The 20,000-nt window shown below is 37.1% G+C and overlaps 1 protein-coding gene across 1 annotated transcript in view; it reads right to left on the bottom strand.

Moving 5' to 3' along the window:
* Positions 1 to 18,102, bottom strand: part of NPAS3 (neuronal PAS domain protein 3) — a gene marked incomplete at its 5' end in the record, with an annotated part of 831,631 nt that extends 813,529 nt beyond the window's left edge. Inside the window, one exon of the mRNA XM_027773383.1 lies at positions 18,002 to 18,102. Within this exon, the coding sequence (XP_027629184.1) occupies positions 18,002 to 18,102 (101 nt within the window). The remainder of the gene's footprint in view (positions 1 to 18,001) is intronic.
* Positions 18,103 to 20,000: the final 1,898 nt, after the last annotated feature.

A 20,000-nucleotide genomic window follows, 5' to 3' on the forward strand; every position in this document is an offset into this window, starting at 1 on the left:
CAAACATTGCTCTTTAAGCAGCATCAGCTTCAGTGTATTTCTATTACAAAGAAAATTTCACTTTTGTTAAATTAGGCTTTTGATTTATCATGTCTTTTTATGTTTACATTACAGGTTTATCTAAATTTCAAAATGCAATGCAGTGAATTCTTTTTTTATTTTATTTTTTTTGAGTTTTTTGCGATAGGGTGCGTGTGCTTGCCAGAAAGACAGAGAGAGACAGAGAGACAAAAGGTGAGAAATCACCCCTCAGGGGAGATGGCCACGCCGCAATCCTTTCTCCTCCATTCTCCTCTTGGGATCTTGGGCACACACGCACATGTGCCTGGCACGAGTTTAAGCCACCAGGTCCGGGACTCAAACTGCACTGAATTACATGGGAGTTCAGCAACAAAGCCATTACACCAACTGCTGGTCCCCTGATACAGTGAATTCTAATATACAACTTTATGAATTTAAGATTATTTTCTAAATTAAATTTTAAGTCATGTTCTTTTCTAGAGGGAAGAAAGTATAGTTTCCATCAATTAATCCAGAATATTACAATTAAAGAGCAAGAATATTAAATTTCCATTATTCACTTAAATTAAAATCTTAACTTTTTAAAAAGACATAATTTCAGAAATGTGATGGAAACATGCTATTCATAGCTCTAATTCACATGACTACTTTATATTTTATTTTTTAATCAAATAATGTTCAGAATAAAATTATTATTTTTGTTTTGAGCTTTCATTTTCACGAGGTTATATAAATTTTTTTCTTTTTTGAGAGAGAGTTTTGAAATATGGTTTGCGACCTTGCTGGAGAGACAGACAGAAAGTGAGAAATCGCCCCTAGAAAGGATGACCACGCCACAATTCCTTCTCCTCCATTCTCCTCTTGGGATTGGACACGCACATACACATGTATCCAGTGTGAGTTTCAAGCTGCCGGATCCTGAACTCAAACTGTGGTCACCCACATGGGAATCCAGCACCTTAACCATTATGCCACCTGCTGGTCAGGTTATATTAATTTAAGGTCTAAGTGATACACAAGATTAATACTCCAATCAATAGATTGTATGTGGATTTTAAAATTTTTGTGGGTCTTATGTTCTAAACAGTAACAATAGCATTAATCAATCTAATTAAGCAAATTTATAATGCTGTAAATATACATTTGAAGTGTCATAAAATGCCTTTATTTTTACCAGTTCTTCTACAATGTGGGTAAGAAAGAGGCAGAATTGCTTATTGTTATTGCTTCTTTACTAATCTGAACAATGTAGCATTCTAAATATTGTTTCAATAGCACAACAGGATTAAAATCTCAACTGGAAGATTTCTAAAGCATTTGGCTTATGAAAACATTATGGAATTTCGTATTTAACCACTGATTTCAGTCTCCGAAAAACACACATACCCACCTTAGCCATAATTTATCAGTGTCTTTTAATGACCATGTATATGCTGATCTAAAAATGTTTCTTGAGAACAGAAAGTTGTCCTTTCTATTCAATTCCATCTGTTTTTTTAATAAATTCCATGAATATTTTTAGATGGATGCTCAAAAATACTAATTAATAAGGATGATAATGTTGTTCCTAATGGCAATAATCCATTAATTTATTTCAAGGTTCAGTAGTTGAATTAGTCACTTAACAACAACTCAACTAGGGAACATTCTGGGTACATGTTCATGGGGCTAAGTTTTATCCATTAGTCAGCATAGCTCAAAACTCAGAAAATGGATAGAGGCTGAAATAACTCCTTTCTGCACATACTAGTAACACCAAAAACGTACTCTCAGTCTGCCATAACTTACCAAAATTCCTTATCAGAAAAAGATTTCTGAACTTGGATAAAAAGGTATGAACACTCGAACTGTTATATACTTTTAAATGTCATTATAAAAGTACTTTAACATATTTAATCTACATACAACATTCTTAATGCTCTACTGTTTTACATATTTGGCATTCACACTGTGCTAAACAATGCATATGGTGGCTAGCCGTAACTAATACAGGCCCATGTGCTAAACAAAGAATGCAGCCTCAGCTTTTCAAGCCGCAGCCCGACACTCTGACCACGTGCCACGTGCTATGATCATGAGTGATAGAGCTATTCCGACTGCATGCTACCTTCAAATAATGATCCACAAAGTTAATCAAAAGGGCTTCCCTGTTCAATATTTACCTGTTACTCATTGACAGCCACTGTCTGCATTGCCATCTAGGATATATAGAATGGGATCAGGAATACTAAGCTCAAACACAACCTAGGTGCGCCTCAACCAAGTACCAGGCATGGTGAAAGCAGAATTAAGCTGCAAATACCTTGGACACCAAAGCTGTCTGCATGAGTTCCACAGGAGCAACACGCTGCTCCTCTCTGGACTTAGAGGCCAAATAAGTAGCTAATAACAAGAGGGATGAAAGGAACAACCACCACCATATGAAAGAAAGGGGAAAAAAAAGGACGGAGGAGGGAGATAATAGGTATCAAAATATAAACATGGAAGGAAAAATAGTAATTTCCTGTATTTGGGCAAAAAAATAATATTCCCTCCTTGATGTGATCTCCTTGCTTTTATGTACTAGGAAAGTCATATCTATCCTGAAAATTATTTTTCTCATTTTAATACACATTCAACATTTTAAGTTAAAAAAAATAGAAAACATTGATCTTTTTATGTGTTAGATATTTAAATGCTGTTTGCCAGTCTGTCAATCAAATGCACCCAGAGGGTTGCTGACCAGCCTTCATGTCCACCTCCAAAGAGAGGCAGGTAGTAGATTGATCAAATGTAATTCTCTAAGATATTTTTAAATCGTCAACTAGAAACTAAGGCTTACTGTGAGACTTTATTCACATATTAATCAAGTATATTCACAGGTTTTGAACATGAGTAGTTAAAGGTGGGGAGGGGGGAGTCACTCCAAATATTAAGCCCTCTTTTAACTAATTTTCTGAACATTAATTTAGGAATGATAAACACTATGAGGACTTAGTATATGCCCAGTGTTCTAAGCAGTTTAAACAGTGTAACAGTATCAGCACATTTAACCCCAATTGTAAGCCCAATGAGGTCCTATTATCATCATCTGACAAATGATAAAAGCAGAAAACAGCAAGTGGGTGTAACTTTTCAACATCACCCAGCAAATAAGCAATGGAACTAGGATGTGCATACATCAGTCTCCCTTCGGTCTCCATACTTAGCCACCAATTGCATTCTGTGCTATTTAGGTATAAGACAATCATTGGCCTTTAACAAGTAACTATTTAAAAGTTTGTGAAGTGAATAAATGCATAAATATCTCTCAGGAACTTGTGATTTTGAGATATTAAGCATGCACACATGTGTATGTACACACATATATAGCTTCTTACCATTTAACTTCTACAAGTTTATAGCATTCCTCATCTCCAAGTTTGAGTTTTGAAAGGTATTTATCTGCATATATAAGATTGAGTGCCACCACACATGTAATAGAGTAAATAATAAGTTAGGATTTAATCTTGGATTCAATATTGACTTCGCTTCTCTCTTTTATACTTTTATATTCCCTCCCTGATCTAAACCATCAGAAAACCCTTTGGCTCTTCATTCAAAATAGATCAGAATTCAAATTCTTCTCACCACCTCCACTTCCACACTCTGGGTGTGAACCACTTTGATTATGGTAAGAGCCTCCAGCCTAGGCCCTGGCTTCCACCCTTGTCCCCCTGAAGCATGTACTCAGCTAGCAGCCAGGCTGATCCAAAAATGTAAGATCATCTCATTACTCCTTAAGGAGTATTCTCAACTTAAGGTCCTCCAAGGCCTCATCTCAAGTGGAGTAAGACCCAAGGCCTTGTCCGGCCAGCCAGCATCCTTTATGCTAGGTCCACTTATTTCTCCCACCAGCCTGCTGCTGCTCTCCTCCTCACTCACTCAAATCCCACCACACTGGCCTCCCCATGCTCTGAACACCTCTCCAGCTTCAGAGCCTTTGTACGGGTTATTGATTCTACATAGAATATTCCCCTAGCTATCTGGGTATCTACTTCCCTCAATTCCTTAGTCATTGCTCAGATGTCATTTTCCTTAATGGGGCCTCATCTACTTGAAGCCACAACTGAGCCACCTTCACTGCAGCACTCCTACTTCTTTCTTAATCTTTTATCTTTTTGTTCCATAGCACTGCCTGCCACCTACCAGATTATATTATTTCCTTCATTTTTAAAAATAATTGTTTAATTTAATTAATTTATTTATTTTCATTTGACCAAAGAGGGACAGAGAGAAAGAGAAAGTAAGAAGGGAAGTCACCAGGTTCAAGACTTGAATCACATTCCACTGTGTGAGTCCAGGGCCCTTAAACCATAATACCACCTGCTGGTCCTGATTTCCTTCATTTTTTAAGTTTTTCTTTTCTTTTTTTTCTTTTCTTTTCTTTTCTTTTTTAAACGTTTTGCTAAAGGACACGTGCACTCACTAGGTGACATAGACAGAGACAGAGAGAAAAAGTGAGAAATCACCCCCCCCCCAAAGGGAGGATGGGTATGCCACAACCCCTTCTCTTCCATTCTCCTCCTGTGGTATTGGGCACAGACATGCACACACCGGCATGATTCTCAACTCACCAAGACCAGGACTCAAACTGTGGTCGCACATATTGAAATCCAGAGCCTTATCCACCATACCATCAAATGGTCCTTGATTTCTTTCATTTTTAATAATGTGTACTGCCTATTTCTATTATCATCTAACTTCATGGACAAAGATTTTGGTCTTATTTACTCATATATCCTGAATAATAATTCTTGCTTTTAGAAGGTATCCAATTAATATGTTCAATGAAGAAAAGAAAGAAACCATCATGGATAAAATTGGGTCAGAAAGACTTCGCAGGGGAGCAAAAGTGAGGAGTAAGAGGCCATGTTTTTTGGAGTTTGCTTTTTTTGGGGGGGCAGTTGGGTTTTCTTTTAGAGGTTTTTGCTATAGGGCGCATGCGCTTGCCAAAAAGACAGAGAGAGACAGAGACAAAAAGCAAGAAATCATCCCCAAGGGAGGATGGCCATGCCGCAATCCCTTTTCCTCCATTCTCTTCTTGGGATCTTGGGCACGCACGCACGCACGCACACACACCCAGCCTGAGTTTAAGTCACTGGGTCTGAGCCTCGAACCATGGTCGATACATGGGAGTCCAGCGACATAGCCATTACGCCAACTGCTGGTCCCAAGAGGCCATGTTTTGTGAACAGAGCAAAGAGCCTATGGTGACACATGCCTCTCCCCTGCCTGGGAGAGGGGAGAGGCTGAAAGGGATCTTAGGGAAAAACTGGTGAGTTTTATACACTAAGCTAAGATTATACTCTCATGCAGTCAAAATGAGCAATCGATGACTTTGAGCAGAGGAATATGTTCAAAACTACATTTTAATCTAGCAACTATTTATAAGACAGCACATAAAGGAAATTTTAAAATATTTTCTAGCATGATACTTTTCATATAGTAGGACTCAAGTATTTATTCATCTAGATCAAATTGAATGAAATGGGAGATAAGACTAATTAGAAGACTGCACTGCAACAATCTAGGCATGACATAATAGCTTGAATGGGGGGAATATTTTTTTAAAAAGCATGCTACAAACAGGAAATCTGAAATAAAAGAAAGGCAGAATGAAAAACTATTCCAAGAATGAGCCTGATGACTATAAAAATGAAGATAAAGCAAGAGAAGTATAAGGTAGGAGAAGCTATTTCTGGGAAAGATGCTGAGTTCTATTTTGGGGGGATGGCTGCATTGTCTTGGAGAGAGTCCTAAACTGAAGATGAGAATGGTCTTGATGTACAGGTCAGCGAGATTTTCTTATCGCTTCATCTCTACGATTTAAGGGTCTGTTTTGGTTTTCTTTCACATAAACCAGACAAAACATAGCTCGCTAGGCTGCTCTGAGTCCATGGAAGTGCTGGCCCACTTGCTGTTCACTACATGTGGAGGTTGGTGAAAAGTGGAACACACAGAAATGCCAAGGAGTTTTAAAATATAGTAGAGTGTGAAAAGAGGTAGGGCTTAGGGACCAGTAGTGAGCGTAATGGCTATGTCACTGAACTCCCATGTAGTCAACTGCGGTTCGAGTCCTGGACCCGGTGGCTTAAACTCACACCAGGTGCATGTGCGTACATGCCCAAGATCCCGAGAGGAGAATGGAGGAGAAGGGATTGCAGAGTGGCCATCCCCTCTGGGGGGTGATTTTTCATTTTCTGTCTCTCTGTCTCTCCCTGTCTTTCTGGCGAGCGCACGCCCTACAACAAAAGAAAACCCCTCCAAAAAAAAAAGAAGAAGAAAAAAAAAGAAAGAAAAGAGGTAGGGCTTGAAATAAAAGGTGAGGTTTCCAAGGAGAAGACCTAACTGGCACACACGGGAGAGTATACAACTTAACACAAAGGATACTGACTTATGTGTTCTTTAAATAACTAATATTCAAATATAACAAACCTCCCTCCTCTGTATGTATGGCTATTACGTTCCTTGGAGGTCTTACTCTCTTGAGGAAACAGATTTCAATAGACCATCCTTAGATAATGGATTATTATTATTATTTAGGTAAAGTATCATCCTTTTCCAAGGGACATTAGCAAATAACAGAAAGGGGTTGAACTATGAAGGCCAGGCAGACCTGACTTAGCCTCCAATGAATAGTTACCAGATTGCACCTTATCTGCTGTGAGAACTAAGCAACTTCCCTAACCTCTCTGAGCCTCCTTTTCTTGAGGACAAAATTAGAATAATACTACATACTACAAATTTGGTTGTTTGGGTCAATTACGATAATGCATGAAGACCATAAACACCATACTTGGACATGCTCCTTTTCTTCTGACTTGAGTCTCGTCAATCACTACAGCCTATTTCAGCCTCATTTATACTGCAGCATATGAAAAAACAGCCAACACCGAAGTAGGAACACTGAATCTGAAATATAACATCACTGTCCAGAGTTAAAGCTTCTGACGTACTGAGAAGGATCAACCTAGCCTTGCGATGAAAGGCCTTGGCATTAGAGACTGTTTCCTTTTGATGGCAGAATAAATGCAACTGTATTCATTTCCCCCTACATCTCAGAACCTTACATTCTAAGGACACTCCATACCATAGAAAATATGTGTCCTGCAAACTTCTGAACAAACCCAGTGAAGGTAATAGTGCTGCAAACTTGCCACCAGACCCTTGTAAAAATAAACTCTGCTTAAAATCTGCTGGCCCGTAAGTTTACTTTTCTTATCTTCTCATTCCTTAGGTATTTCACAAGTACCATGATAAAAGAAAAAAAAATAATAAAAATTTTAAAAATCAACATTTTTTTATCCCTACTAGCACCATATAAATTGTTACTAGCTCTAGGCAAGCAACATTCAGAAAAGTGGATAAACAATCTTACTATCAATTGATCCTGACTTTTACAAGACCTCAGGGATACTCCCTACCCTCCACCCTCATCCCCAATAGATATGTCTCCAAAGCTCTCCTTTTAAAAACACAGTGACATGACCACCACCACTTTCACTGACACTAATTTAAGACTTAAGACATCTGATGAATGTTTCCAGGGGATGAAAATCAGAGCTGCTGCTCCTTATTCTCCCCTTGCAAGCCATCCAGCAGTTAGGCAGTCCCTAGGAAAGCATGTGGTTTCCCCTGGAAGTGAGCAAAGATCCCCCACAATGACTGTAAAATGTGTTCTTCACCAGCAGATCTGGATGGCACTGAAGGCACACAGGACAGGAGGCTTTGTGTCCAATGGAGCTATGCTAACTCAATTTCACTCCTATGGCAATTTTGTTAGTAGAGAGAGGAAGCCAGGAGAAGAATCATCAAAAAGGTCAGGTACCTCCTGTTTCAAGGCCAAGCCATGGAGCTGGCTGTTATTCACTGTGAGCATCCCAACAGGCAACCGTCAGGAAAGCAATGCTGTTATGCAAACTTGTGCTGATTGGAACAAAATGGTAAGAATTAGTAGTAAGAGACACAGGCCTTTCTTCATCAGTAACATGTGAGAATAAGCGAAGAGTGAAGCCCACGGATCTTTTAAAACTGGATTGAGGGAGAGGGAGGAAAATTAGGCTTTTAATAAGATACAGTAATAGTCTATTTAACCACATACATTTCAAGCACCCAGTTCCAAAGAATTCACACACTGACACGAGAATCACAAAGGTCTCAAGTTTGCCAATGGAAAATAGACCAAGAATGTTTCTTTACATGTTGGTCATTGAACCAAAATCCTCAAAGGACCCAGCCCTCTTTCTGCTTTGAGAACTAGATCTAAACATCTCTATGCTGAACACAGTAAATAGAATTCTCCTTTTAAGCAACCTAGAGAAGGATACAGCAGACGTGGCATGTGAAAGAATGAGTTTGTAAACCAGCCAGAAGATTCCATCTAATCGCTTAACAATGACTTCGCACACATGTACATATTCTGATCTAAGATGTCATGTGTTTCTTTAACCCACACACCTTTCTCACCATTAGCATTATCCTGTAACTTCCAAACTATTTCCACATTTAAATGATGTGGTACTATCTCTAAATAGAAATAAATATTGAGGTGGTAGAGAAGAAATTTTCTGCTGAAAATCTGAACTGTACATTACTAGTTCTGGCTAGAGGAATTTAAATTCTCTTGTTTGAATTTCAATTCCCTTAACAAAAATTAGTGATAAAATTCCAGAAAGTAGATACAAACTACATCAGAGAAAAAAAAAAAATGTGTCATGTCAGAAAGGAAATCTCTGCAGAACACAGTTCTTAGTGGAAATTGACCCGATAGCTTCCAGTTCTTCCTAAGTAAGTTGCTCAAATACAAGGCAGAACACAGAGCCCTACAACTGCCCAACTAAAATATTTATGGAAAGAGTCACAAAAACCACTATAAAAGGTAACGTATAAAAACACACACAATTATATTTAAGACTATAGGGGTGAACACCAAACACCAATGACTACTTAATACAAATGACATTGATGATTTTTCTTTATGTTTACCTGCATTTTCTAAATGTTTTAGAATGAAAATGCATTGCATCTCTATTCAAAATGATCTATTACAAGAGCAGAAGATAAAATGTCATGAAATAACTAATTTAGGAAACCACCATTTTCCCAACCCTGAGCCATGACATTGGGCCTATCAAAAAGAAATTCCAAAAACATTCCTCAACGAGGACCCACCAGATGCTGCTCTGTAAGCACCAAGATTACACAAATTCAAGGCCATGCACCGAGCAAAGAAAAGAAATTCCCTGAAACAGAAAGAGACATGGGAATAAAAGTTCCGAGTAAACTTGAAACCATTATCTCATCTCTTTGTTGTCCACGGTTCTATTAAAGGAGGTTTGTTATTTATTTTTTCATTAAAAGAAATAAATCCTGGTACATATTTTCTTTTTCTATTATAAACACAATGCTTACACATATTTTTAAACAATATGGATCATAATACTTTAAATGGCATTTTCTCAAAATATTTTATGTATTTTTCAAAAGGAGGAATATGTTTTAATTTCCTAAAATATGAAGTTTTCTGGTGTATAAAATTTAACATATATTTACTAAAATTCACAAGTATCACCTTTAATGGAGTACTCTGTCTTGACAGAAATGAAAATGGATTTTTTCTCATTACATAAAACATACTAACGAATAACAGGTGTCACACACAGTTTAGAATGTGTTCTTTCAGGAACTTTAAATTCTTCAACATCTCCATAGCTATATAATAGCTTATCTTGTTGGAGGATGAATGCATATTAATTCCATTTTGCAGACAAGAGCTCTATGAAGTAAACAGTATACTCTAAGTTAGATGAATAACAAAGTAGTGTTTATTTAGTTCATACTTACTGACAAGCACCATGATAAGTGTTTCTGTGGTTTAGACCTTAAGCTCTGACATCAGAGAGCCTCAGGTCAGCACATTTTTTTCTATAGATGGCTGCATTATAAATATTTGAGGCTTGTGGGTCATGTGGTCTCTGTTCCCAGTACTCAACTACGCCCTTGTAGCAGAAAAGTGCTAGACTATTACATAAATGAATGGATTTGTCTGTGTTCCAGTAAAACTTTATTTACAAACATGAGCAGAAGGAAGTAGATGGTAAATTTGTGTAGTGGGCCATATTTTGGACATGCTAATCCAAATTCTACCACATCCAACCTTCTTAACATTGAGAGTTTCTTCATCTCTGTAAACCTCTCTAAAACAGAGGTCATTATTGCACCTAATACATAATTTTATTGTAAAGAATTATTTTTTAATATATGTTAAGCCATTAGCCCAATGCCTGACACCAGCATCTGGTAAAAGACCAGTAATGTTAGTTATTATCATCTTTATCATCACATTGATCCTCAAAACCATTTAGGAGATACTTATTTTTATCTACATAGACATGAGAAACAGAAGCGGACTTAACCACATCTAATGGATAATTGTAGGGCTAGGATCAAGTCTAGATCCATATCCATGAAGTTCAGCCACCTTTAACAATGATGAAAAGTACTGCACAGACTTATGGATGTCATAAAATAGGTTGTTCACAGTCAAAGAATATAGTTTTTCCACTCTAGTGCATACACTAAGTCCAAAGATTCGCCAAAGACACATTTATAAACTCAAGAGACAACAAATTATTCATAAGGTAAGGAGAATTTATTAAAGCCATAGTTTATGTGTAAGTGTGTTGTATTATTTTTAACATCTGGGCACAAGCACATTAGTATCTCTGCCTTTCTCTGAAACCACCTGTGAGTGATTTTGAACATATTAGGTCAATGGTCTGTCTACAAAAGGTTCATTGTGGCACTATTCCTCTAACCTGGACCTTTACTTTCTGTTCTCAAGTTTCAAGAGTTCTCAGACATACTGCAGGTATGTCACTAACCAATTATTTTTTAAATGTAGGTAGTCACTTCTCTAGTAAAACTATACACTGTGGTGAAGCCAATTACTATTCTCTCATTCTCAATCATGTTGCCTTTGCCTATCCATTTTGACTCTCTGGCATTGATTTATCCTGAATTATAAATGGGCTCTGAGGAGGAAGGCACACAGGGAACACCTCAAGCCAGGGAAAGCCATGAATGTGTAGACAGGTTGTGAACTGGATTTCATATTGGGAAAGTTCTCCAAGATCTTTATAAATCAAAAATAACTTCAGGGACCAGATGGTGACACAATGGTAAGATGTGATGTTCTGCAAGGCTGACCTGCATGGGAAGGTTTCCGACTTGTGTCCAGAGAGCTCCTGGACAACACTGGGCATTTTCATGCCCATGATCTGGGGCTAAGTAGGTAGATTGTGGTAACCAGACCCTATTGGGAGTGCTATTTTCCTCTTTCTCTCTCAGAATAAATAAATAAACTTAAAAACAAGAATAAACTTCAAACACACAGCACAATTTCACATTCTTCTTGGTAAAACACACTACACAAGTAGTGTGGCAGAAGGAAGCTAAAGCTGAGGGCCACTCCCATGGCAGGTTTCCCACTTCCGGTTTAACCTACCTCCTGAGGAATTCTCTAACATGCACTCTGTGTCACACTCTCCCTCCACTGAAAACTCCTCCAGGGGCTCTCACACGATGGCAGTCCTCTTGGGTATGAAGTCACTGCCTCTCCAACCTCACATCCTATTCCCATTCCCTGGCCCTCCTCTTCTGCCTTGAGCCATCTGCAGTTTACTACAATAAAAATGTTTATTAGCTCAAATCACTCCCCCAGGTACCCCTCCCCAAGCTCAGATATCTTTCCCACCATGAAGCCCTCAGGACCCACTTTGGACTATTAAAAACAACCCCTTGGGACCAGCAGGTGGCATGATGGTTAAGACACTGGACACTCCCACATGACTGACCACGGTTCAAGTCCTGGACCTGGTGGCTTGCTTTCTCACTTTCCTTCTCTTTCTCTCTGTGTCTCTCTCTGGTCAAATCAAAATAAAATGAATGAATGAATAAAAGGAAATAAATAATTAAAAAAAAAAACCTTTGCAGTGCTACATTTGTCAGTGGTGCTTTTCTCTTTTAAAACATCTGTCATGCAGAGCCCTTATTACTTGCTGATAACTCAGACTTCTTGGGTTCTGAAGGGCAAAGGTCTTCTTAATCCCCTCTACATAAAATATTTAAATCAACTAGAATAGTACCTGACCCCTGAGTGATGATTAAAATATATTTGTTAACAAATAAATTAGTTGTTAACAAATAAATTGGCTGTTGTTTTTTGGTTTGTTTTTTTAGTTTTGTTTTGTTTTGTTTTGTTTTTTTAGGTTTTTGCCACAGGGCATGTGCGCTCACCAGAGAAAAGAGAGAGAAAGTGAGAAATAATCCCCCTGCCCCAGGATGGTCACACCATAATCCCTTCTCCTCTTGGGATTTGGAGTACACACACACACACACACACACACACACACACACACATGCCCGGTGTGATTTTCAAGCCATCTGGTCCAGAACTTGAACCACAGTTGGTCATGTGGGAGTCCAGCACCTTAACCACCACATCAACTGCTGGCCCAAAATTAATTTTGAAGCTAGCCTACACTAAACCCTAAATAATACACTTTGACAGGCTTAAAGCAGTTCTTGGTACAAAATTCAATGTCTGTTTAATACAGCAGATTCTATGAGGACTCTTTATGAATTTCACTGTATATTTCTAGCTCTTGTCTCGATTCTTTGTTATTTACTGATCCAAACACAACTGGCATAAATTATTCTAATGTTGGGAGAAGATGACTATATAATAGCAATCAATCAATCAGGTTAAACAACCAGCAAAATAATTTGCTGCTGCCAAAGGAGCCTCCTTGACCTTTCCCTCCCCTTCTGCATTAGGTGACCAACAAACCCCCAGCAGACTGCCTGACAAGGAGCCTGTCTTTTTCTCCTTAATTGGAATAACACAAGAAATGGCTAGCACTCTGTCTGGCACAACACAATGAGAAAGACTGCTGAGGTTGTTCCTTCCTTCACTCACTCTCCTTTTCTCTTCCCTGGACCTTATGAATTTCTTTCTCCTTTCAAGTCTGAACCTTCCCATTCCCAAAGCCATACTTCTCGGCCAAGGCTAGACTTTACACTAAGAGCAGAAGGGTACCACATTCTGGGTTTGTTGTTTAAGGAAAAAAGAAACTCCACTTCCCTCCAGTCCCAAATTAATTTCCCCAAACCCTGTCACGGTGTCTGAAATTATTCTATTGGAGAACTTTTTTTTATGAATTCATTCACCTGGAGTTGCTTATTAAAATGCAAATGGTCCTGAGAAGACTAACACTATCAGTTAACAACACCTGATGTGCAAAGAGGGGTACAGACAATAATGCCCCACAGGCTCAAGGCCCAGGTTTGAAACACTAACCAGGTAACAAGGTAGAATGAATTTTACGGAGAAAGCAAAGGGGCTTGAGATGAACAAGATAGCTAAACCATGACAAACCTTACAATTTTGCCAATGGTTTCCTCTGCTTTAGGTGACAACTAAGCCAATTACAAGCATCTTCTCAATCAGGGCTTCTTGATCTCAGCTATGCTTTGAGACCAGCAACCTTGGATGAAACCCCTTTGTTTAAATCAGTTCTGTAGTGTCTTCTGCAATGGCATCGCATGTGAGAAGTCTTAAGAATGTTCATGGAAAATATGTATTAGAAATGGCTATGCATGGGTTTCTGTTTTGTGCGTGTGTGTGTGTGTGTGTGTGTGTGCGCTGAAATAAACGTGTACTTCAAATGCCACTTTCGTCATGAACTTTTTGAGGTTTGCTTGTATGCTCAGCATATGTTAGTAATCAAAGTTTCACCCTCCTCAGACTCACCCAGTGTTTTCTATAAGTGACATGATTGTTCGTGAAGAACAATCACCTCTTCCTCAATCCTTCTATGACAGTATCCAACTATTTGGCTGAATTGAAACTCTGAGGCTGAGTCCTTGCTCAGTTGATTCCTTCCTAGTGAACGTTCCTCACTATCAAATACTCTTAACACAGGTGATTTCCTATAGAGTTACTATGGCAATGCCCCCTCACATCCACGAATGTTCCCTTTCCTCTGACTCATCACATAGTTTCCTGCCTTTCTTTAAAAATGAAGTTCAAAATTATAATTATTATGGAGGATGGTATCTTTTCTCCTTTTTCAGACTCTCTATATTGCTTTTACTTTAATTTTTAAAAACCAAAGAGAAACAAGTTTGACAATTTGGAAAAAAAACTTTGGCATCTTCCAATTAAATTCACTACTTTAGAGGTAAGTTTTCTAAAAACAGATACTATCATAAATTATAAAAGACAGCTGAAAAGGAACAGAAGCACCTGAGACGTAAAAGTGTTTTTTAACCAAAATGATCACTTAACATAAAACATTAAAGTTTGTAAAATTTTTACGATATAATTAGTATTTTTAAAAAGTATGTATTTCTACCTTTTGCCAAAGAACTTAGCATCACTAATTACAATCTGAAGTTTTAAAATAGAAGTATCATAAACATCTAATGTAAGAATTAGGGTAACTATTATCACTATTTTAAAGTAATAAATTACAGACATTTTAAAGTAATCAGGTTTATATTACTGGGTTATTTTTAATTTTCAATTTTATTGAAATGATTGTCTAAATGTTTTAATAATTCCCAATAAGATCTAAATCCAATGTATAATGTTTTAAGTGTAAGACAATCCACAATAATAGAAAGCCATAGAAGTATAGTTGAAAGGAGTATGAGCAGTGACAGGTAGGTAAATGCTGAATAACCAGCTTGGGGTGGGAGGCTCCCTGATTTGCAGCAATGTTCAGTTTCCAAAGGGAATGCTTTTTCCACTTGCAAGTTACTAACATGAAGTCATCAATCACATAGTCCAAAGGGGTGTGACTGCCTCCCACAAACATATCCCACTTGTCCCCAGCACATCACCAAATATGAGAGACCAGATAGTAATGGCACCTTCATCCCTGAAGCCCTTCCACAGAGCTCACCACTTCTTTCTTTACAATCCACTGTACTCTGAACACATAGCCTAATGCCCATGCATTGTTATGTTTATGTATTTACCTACCTGGCTCTGTTTCATTCTTTTTTTGGATGTGAAGCACAAAAAGAAACACATTTTTCTTATGATCCAGCCAGCACACACATATATGTGCAGCACGTTATATACCTATACAAATAGATAAAACTAAAACAAATGCCTCACAAAATTACGCACACTAAGTGTAATGCATCAAAATTTTCTATTCTCTTCTATTTCATTTGTAAATGTCTGATCTTGATCCACTAAATTGGATTCATATCCCCCATTTCGGTAACAACCCAAAGTTTGAAAATGCTGCTGTAATAGACAATAAGCTCCTTGAAGATAGGATTAAATATCATTAGTCTGTATTCCTATATCAAGTAGTAATTACTAAGACCCAAGGAGGTTAAGTAACTTGTCCAAAATATGCACATGCTATTGCTGATAAATAATCCCTCCGGGAAATTGATCATTCATGCCACAAAAATCAAGATATTTACTGCCTGACATTAAAAACTAAAGGAACTTTCTAGACAGCTACCCCTTTGCCAAAAATTAATTGAGACATTGTTTAAAAAATTATGCCAATGCCATAATTTCCAAAAAGGAAAGTTTAGTCCTTTACTTGCTGTGGTGCTGGGATCCTGACTGTTTGCCCAGGAAGTCTGGATTGCAGTGATCATTTTTCCCCCTATAATTGACACTATTCACCCCTCAAGAGTGGTATTTAAGAAACAAAAACAAAACAAAACAAAACAAAAAAGAAAACATGTTTCTTCCAGATCATCTTCAATTTTCTAGGGAAGTGAGCTATTTAAATGTCTATAAACATTAAACGTATGCTAAAGAATGAACATACTCTATATAATACACATTAACACCAGCTTTCTCATAAGCAAAAGCCAAAGACTTAGTTGGAGAAAATACTCACTCAGGAAAAGAAAGTCTGAATCCACGGCCTTTTCTCTTCAATGTGCTTGCACACCACACGCTCTTTTATAGGTGCTATTAAATGTACACTATAGTTTCAAGACAATTCAGATAAGCATCTTCACTAAAATACACAACACCATTAATCATCTCAGTGACAGTGCTCCAATTTAACATCTTGGGGATTTCCTCCCCTTCTTCATCATTTATTTGCCAATATTTCCTTGTTATGAATATCCCCCTAGTGACTTTCCCTGGCAGTCACAGCTGTGCTGCCTACTGTGTCTACCTTGACTACAAATAATACTGATTCTTTAAAAAGAAAACCCTTGAGAAGATTTCTATGGTTCAAAGAGAAACCTTGCTATCAAGGGCCAAATTCCTGGTGGCCCCACCCAGGCTCCTGACTTCAAAGTGACAAACCTCCACATCTAAAAGAAAGTAATTTCAAACACCTGAAACTGGCTTAATTACAAATGAACAACAGTTGACTGTTGGGAGCCATTTCTTTGGATGGTCAACAATCAACTGCTGCTTTAATGTGATTCTTTAAGGATCCCCTTCTTATACAACAAAAGGTTACTTCCAAGTATCCATGAATCACAACAAAACCACAAAATCACTAACAAATTACAGAAATCTGGCCATCAAGAGTCATAATAAATGATTCAGAGATTTTTTTTAAAAGAAATAATCAGATACAATTTTGGCATTGTAATTGCATCAGATCTGATGAAGAGAATAGTGTTATCTAGGCAACACAATATGAAGACCCACAGCCAGAGGTAAGTGCTTACTAAATACACAATCTTACAACCATCAACTAAACCCTGCGAGGCAGGGAACAGTCCCAGTCCCATCCAGGATCCATTCTGTGTCCATTTCAGAGAGGAGCCATCATAGCCACCAGAATTTCCTGGTCATTTTTTAAACGGAAATCATGAAAGAAAACGCTCTACAACCAATTAGAGGAGTAAGTGAAAGTAGAACTCACCAGGTTGGATGCAAAAGAATTTTTAAGGAAAAAAAGGGCATTTTTTTTTTCAAAAATGACACTCTACTGCAAAAGAAGTTAAGAGTATGAAGAAAACACACACCAAAGTATATTTGCAAAGTACATACAGAAAGATCAATGCCTCTAGTGGAATTGTGTTTATACTACTTGTATTTTATGTAGGGGAATTTAACTAAAGGTGTATGTTGCTTTGCTTAATATTCCATAACTTTTCTGGAAAGCATACATTTCTATCCTCTTTTCTTTCTTTCTTTTTTTTTTTTTGGAAGACTACAATTGGACTGTTGTTTAAAAAGATGCAACTTTCTTCTTAGCAAAAGCAATACAAGTCAAGTTATGATACATTAAAATGCTATTTCCTTGCCAGAACACAGTGTTTACTTCAGTGATAGTAACAACACCTTTTTACCAAAAGTGTAGATTCTGTTAAGTAATGGACAAAGCAAATGGCAGCAAAGACAGAGGACTCAACTTCAATTTAACTGTCCTGTAAGGTACATAGTAATTAGCTGCAAAGCTCTGAAATCTTAGCTAGCATGTTAAGTCTGCTACATGACAGTATAATTTGACTTCTTAAAGGATTATGCAAATTACAACTCATCATTCCATTACAGGATTGAAAAAAAGTGACAGCTAATTTATACATAACACACCTTTCAAATCCCTAAGATGCGTAGCACCTGTGCAATGTATTTTGCCGAGATTTCCTTGCATATAAGTACTTGTTTATTGCAATATAAAGAAGCTTACCTAAGAGCTTTAATACAGTCATTTAAAAAAAACTTTTAGACCACAATTTCAAAAGAATAAACATGGTTTGTTTGTTTTTTTCTGTCTTGATTTCAGAGGCAAAATTTTTGGTTGTTTTCATTTTGTCTGGTTTGGGGTTCTTTTTCCCCCTACTAAGATAAAAATAAGGTTTCAATACAAGGATATTTTTGAATAGTTGGCAACCACACGCACTGATGCACGAGCCAGAAGGAAGACTCACAAAGATTTCAACATACTTCTGGTAGGTAGATTCACAGTAGATTCCGTCATATCTGTAGATTTTCCTACATTCTGATTGGTTGGGCAGAGGATGCTGGGCAGTTATTCTGTAGAGGCATCAAAAACAGATAGACATGACTAGAGATTCTCTACAGTCAACCGGAATGCAGGATAACATGTATGTTGAAATTTAATGTATTTTGATTTTTACGCTTTTGAGCTCCACACACAATTGCAATGTGTACATACATCTTAGAACATAAACTTCCACTTTTAGAAAACTGCAGTCAGAGAAAAGCAACTTTTACTAATTCTCCACCAGAGCATTTTTTTTTCATCTCAGCTCGTAAAAGTGGAAGAGAAGAAAGACATAGGTCTAAAGCTTAACTTAGTCTACAATCCCCATATTATATTCTCATAAAGGAAATGTTAAAAACAAATGTCGTTAGTGAATCTGTTACGAGAATGTCATTACTGTATTCATGCATTACGATTGTAGGAAACTGTAAATTAGCTATAAAACTAAGAGTTAAGTTAATATATTTTTCAGCTTTATTAGATTTATCTAGGATTTGTATGTTACTGACTTCTAAAGGGATGTGGTACAGTTTACAGAACTAAACCCAATTAGGGATAAAAACAGAAGCAAGACCTTCGGGAGCTTGGGTTAGATGTTAACAGGCACCTGAGATGAGCTGATTACAGTGGCTCCTGGTTTCTTGGCAGTTAAGGCAAAAGGGGGGTAAAGCTTACACAATCTTCTTCTGTATTACTTAAGTATATAAATTCATCTGAGACTGCCTACATTATACAGACATAAAGATGTTCAGAAGCATTTTCTGACCATTCTCTTCAATTGAACATCTCTTCATTCAGGGAGAAAGATATCTAAGGAACCTATCATGTTGTATTACAGAGAAAAAAAACCCATAATTTAATCAACACACAATACCAGTAAGAATACAAAGCCCTTCCTTCTAATGCCACTCTGTCAGAAAAGGTAATATAATATCTAATCTTTAAACCAATGTGTACATATTTAATATCTTATTAACTCTTCATTAAAAATATGTGATGGATTCAAGTTATTTTTATAAAAACTTATATGAGGTTTTTCTGCAAACATGTGAGTGTGTATCTGTGTGTGTGTGTCTGTGTGTGTAGACAGGGTCTCACCATGTTGCAGTTCTTTTTCAGCGTCCCTAGTTGCTGAGACTACAGGTGTGTATATCCACATGCAGCTTTAGATAGTTTTTTTTTTGTCTAATTTAGGTGAGTGTGTTTCTAATTTTGCTAAGTTTACTTATTATTTATTATCATAAAACCCAATGTACATCTAGTGACAATCCTTTAAAAGCACTTAAGTTGTTCTTACACAATCTTCTTCTGTATTACTTAAGTATATAAATTCATCTGAGACTGCCTACATTATACAGACATAAAGATGTTCAGAAGCATTTTCTGACCATTCTCTTCAATTGAACATCTCTTCATTCAGGGAGAAAGATATCTAAGGAACCTATCATGTTGTATTACAGAGAAAAAAAACCCATAATTTAATCAACACACAATACCAGTAAGAATACAAAGCCCTTCCTTCTAATGCCACTCTGTCAGAAAAGGTAATATAATATCTAATCTTTAAACCAATGTGTACATATTTAATATCTTATTAACTCTTCATTAAAAATATGTGATGGATTCAAGTTATTTTTATAAAAACTTATATGAGGTTTTTCTGCAAACATGTGAGTGTGTATCTGTGTGTGTGTGTCTGTGTGTGTAGACAGGGTCTCACCATGTTGCAGTTCTTTTTCAGCGTCCCTAGTTGCTGAGACTACAGGTGTGTATATCCACATGCAGCTTTAGATAGTTTTTTTTTTGTCTAATTTAGGTGAGTGTGTTTCTAATTTTGCTAAGTTTACTTATTATTTATTATCATAAAACCCAATGTACATCTAGTGACAATCCTTTAAAAGCACTTAAGTTGTTCTACTTTTGTACTTTACTCAGATA

Source organism: Tupaia chinensis, unplaced genomic scaffold, assembly GCF_000334495.1.
Source record: "Tupaia chinensis unplaced genomic scaffold, TupChi_1.0 Scaffold000350_1, whole genome shotgun sequence".
Taxonomy (NCBI): Eukaryota; Metazoa; Chordata; class Mammalia; order Scandentia; family Tupaiidae; genus Tupaia; species Tupaia belangeri.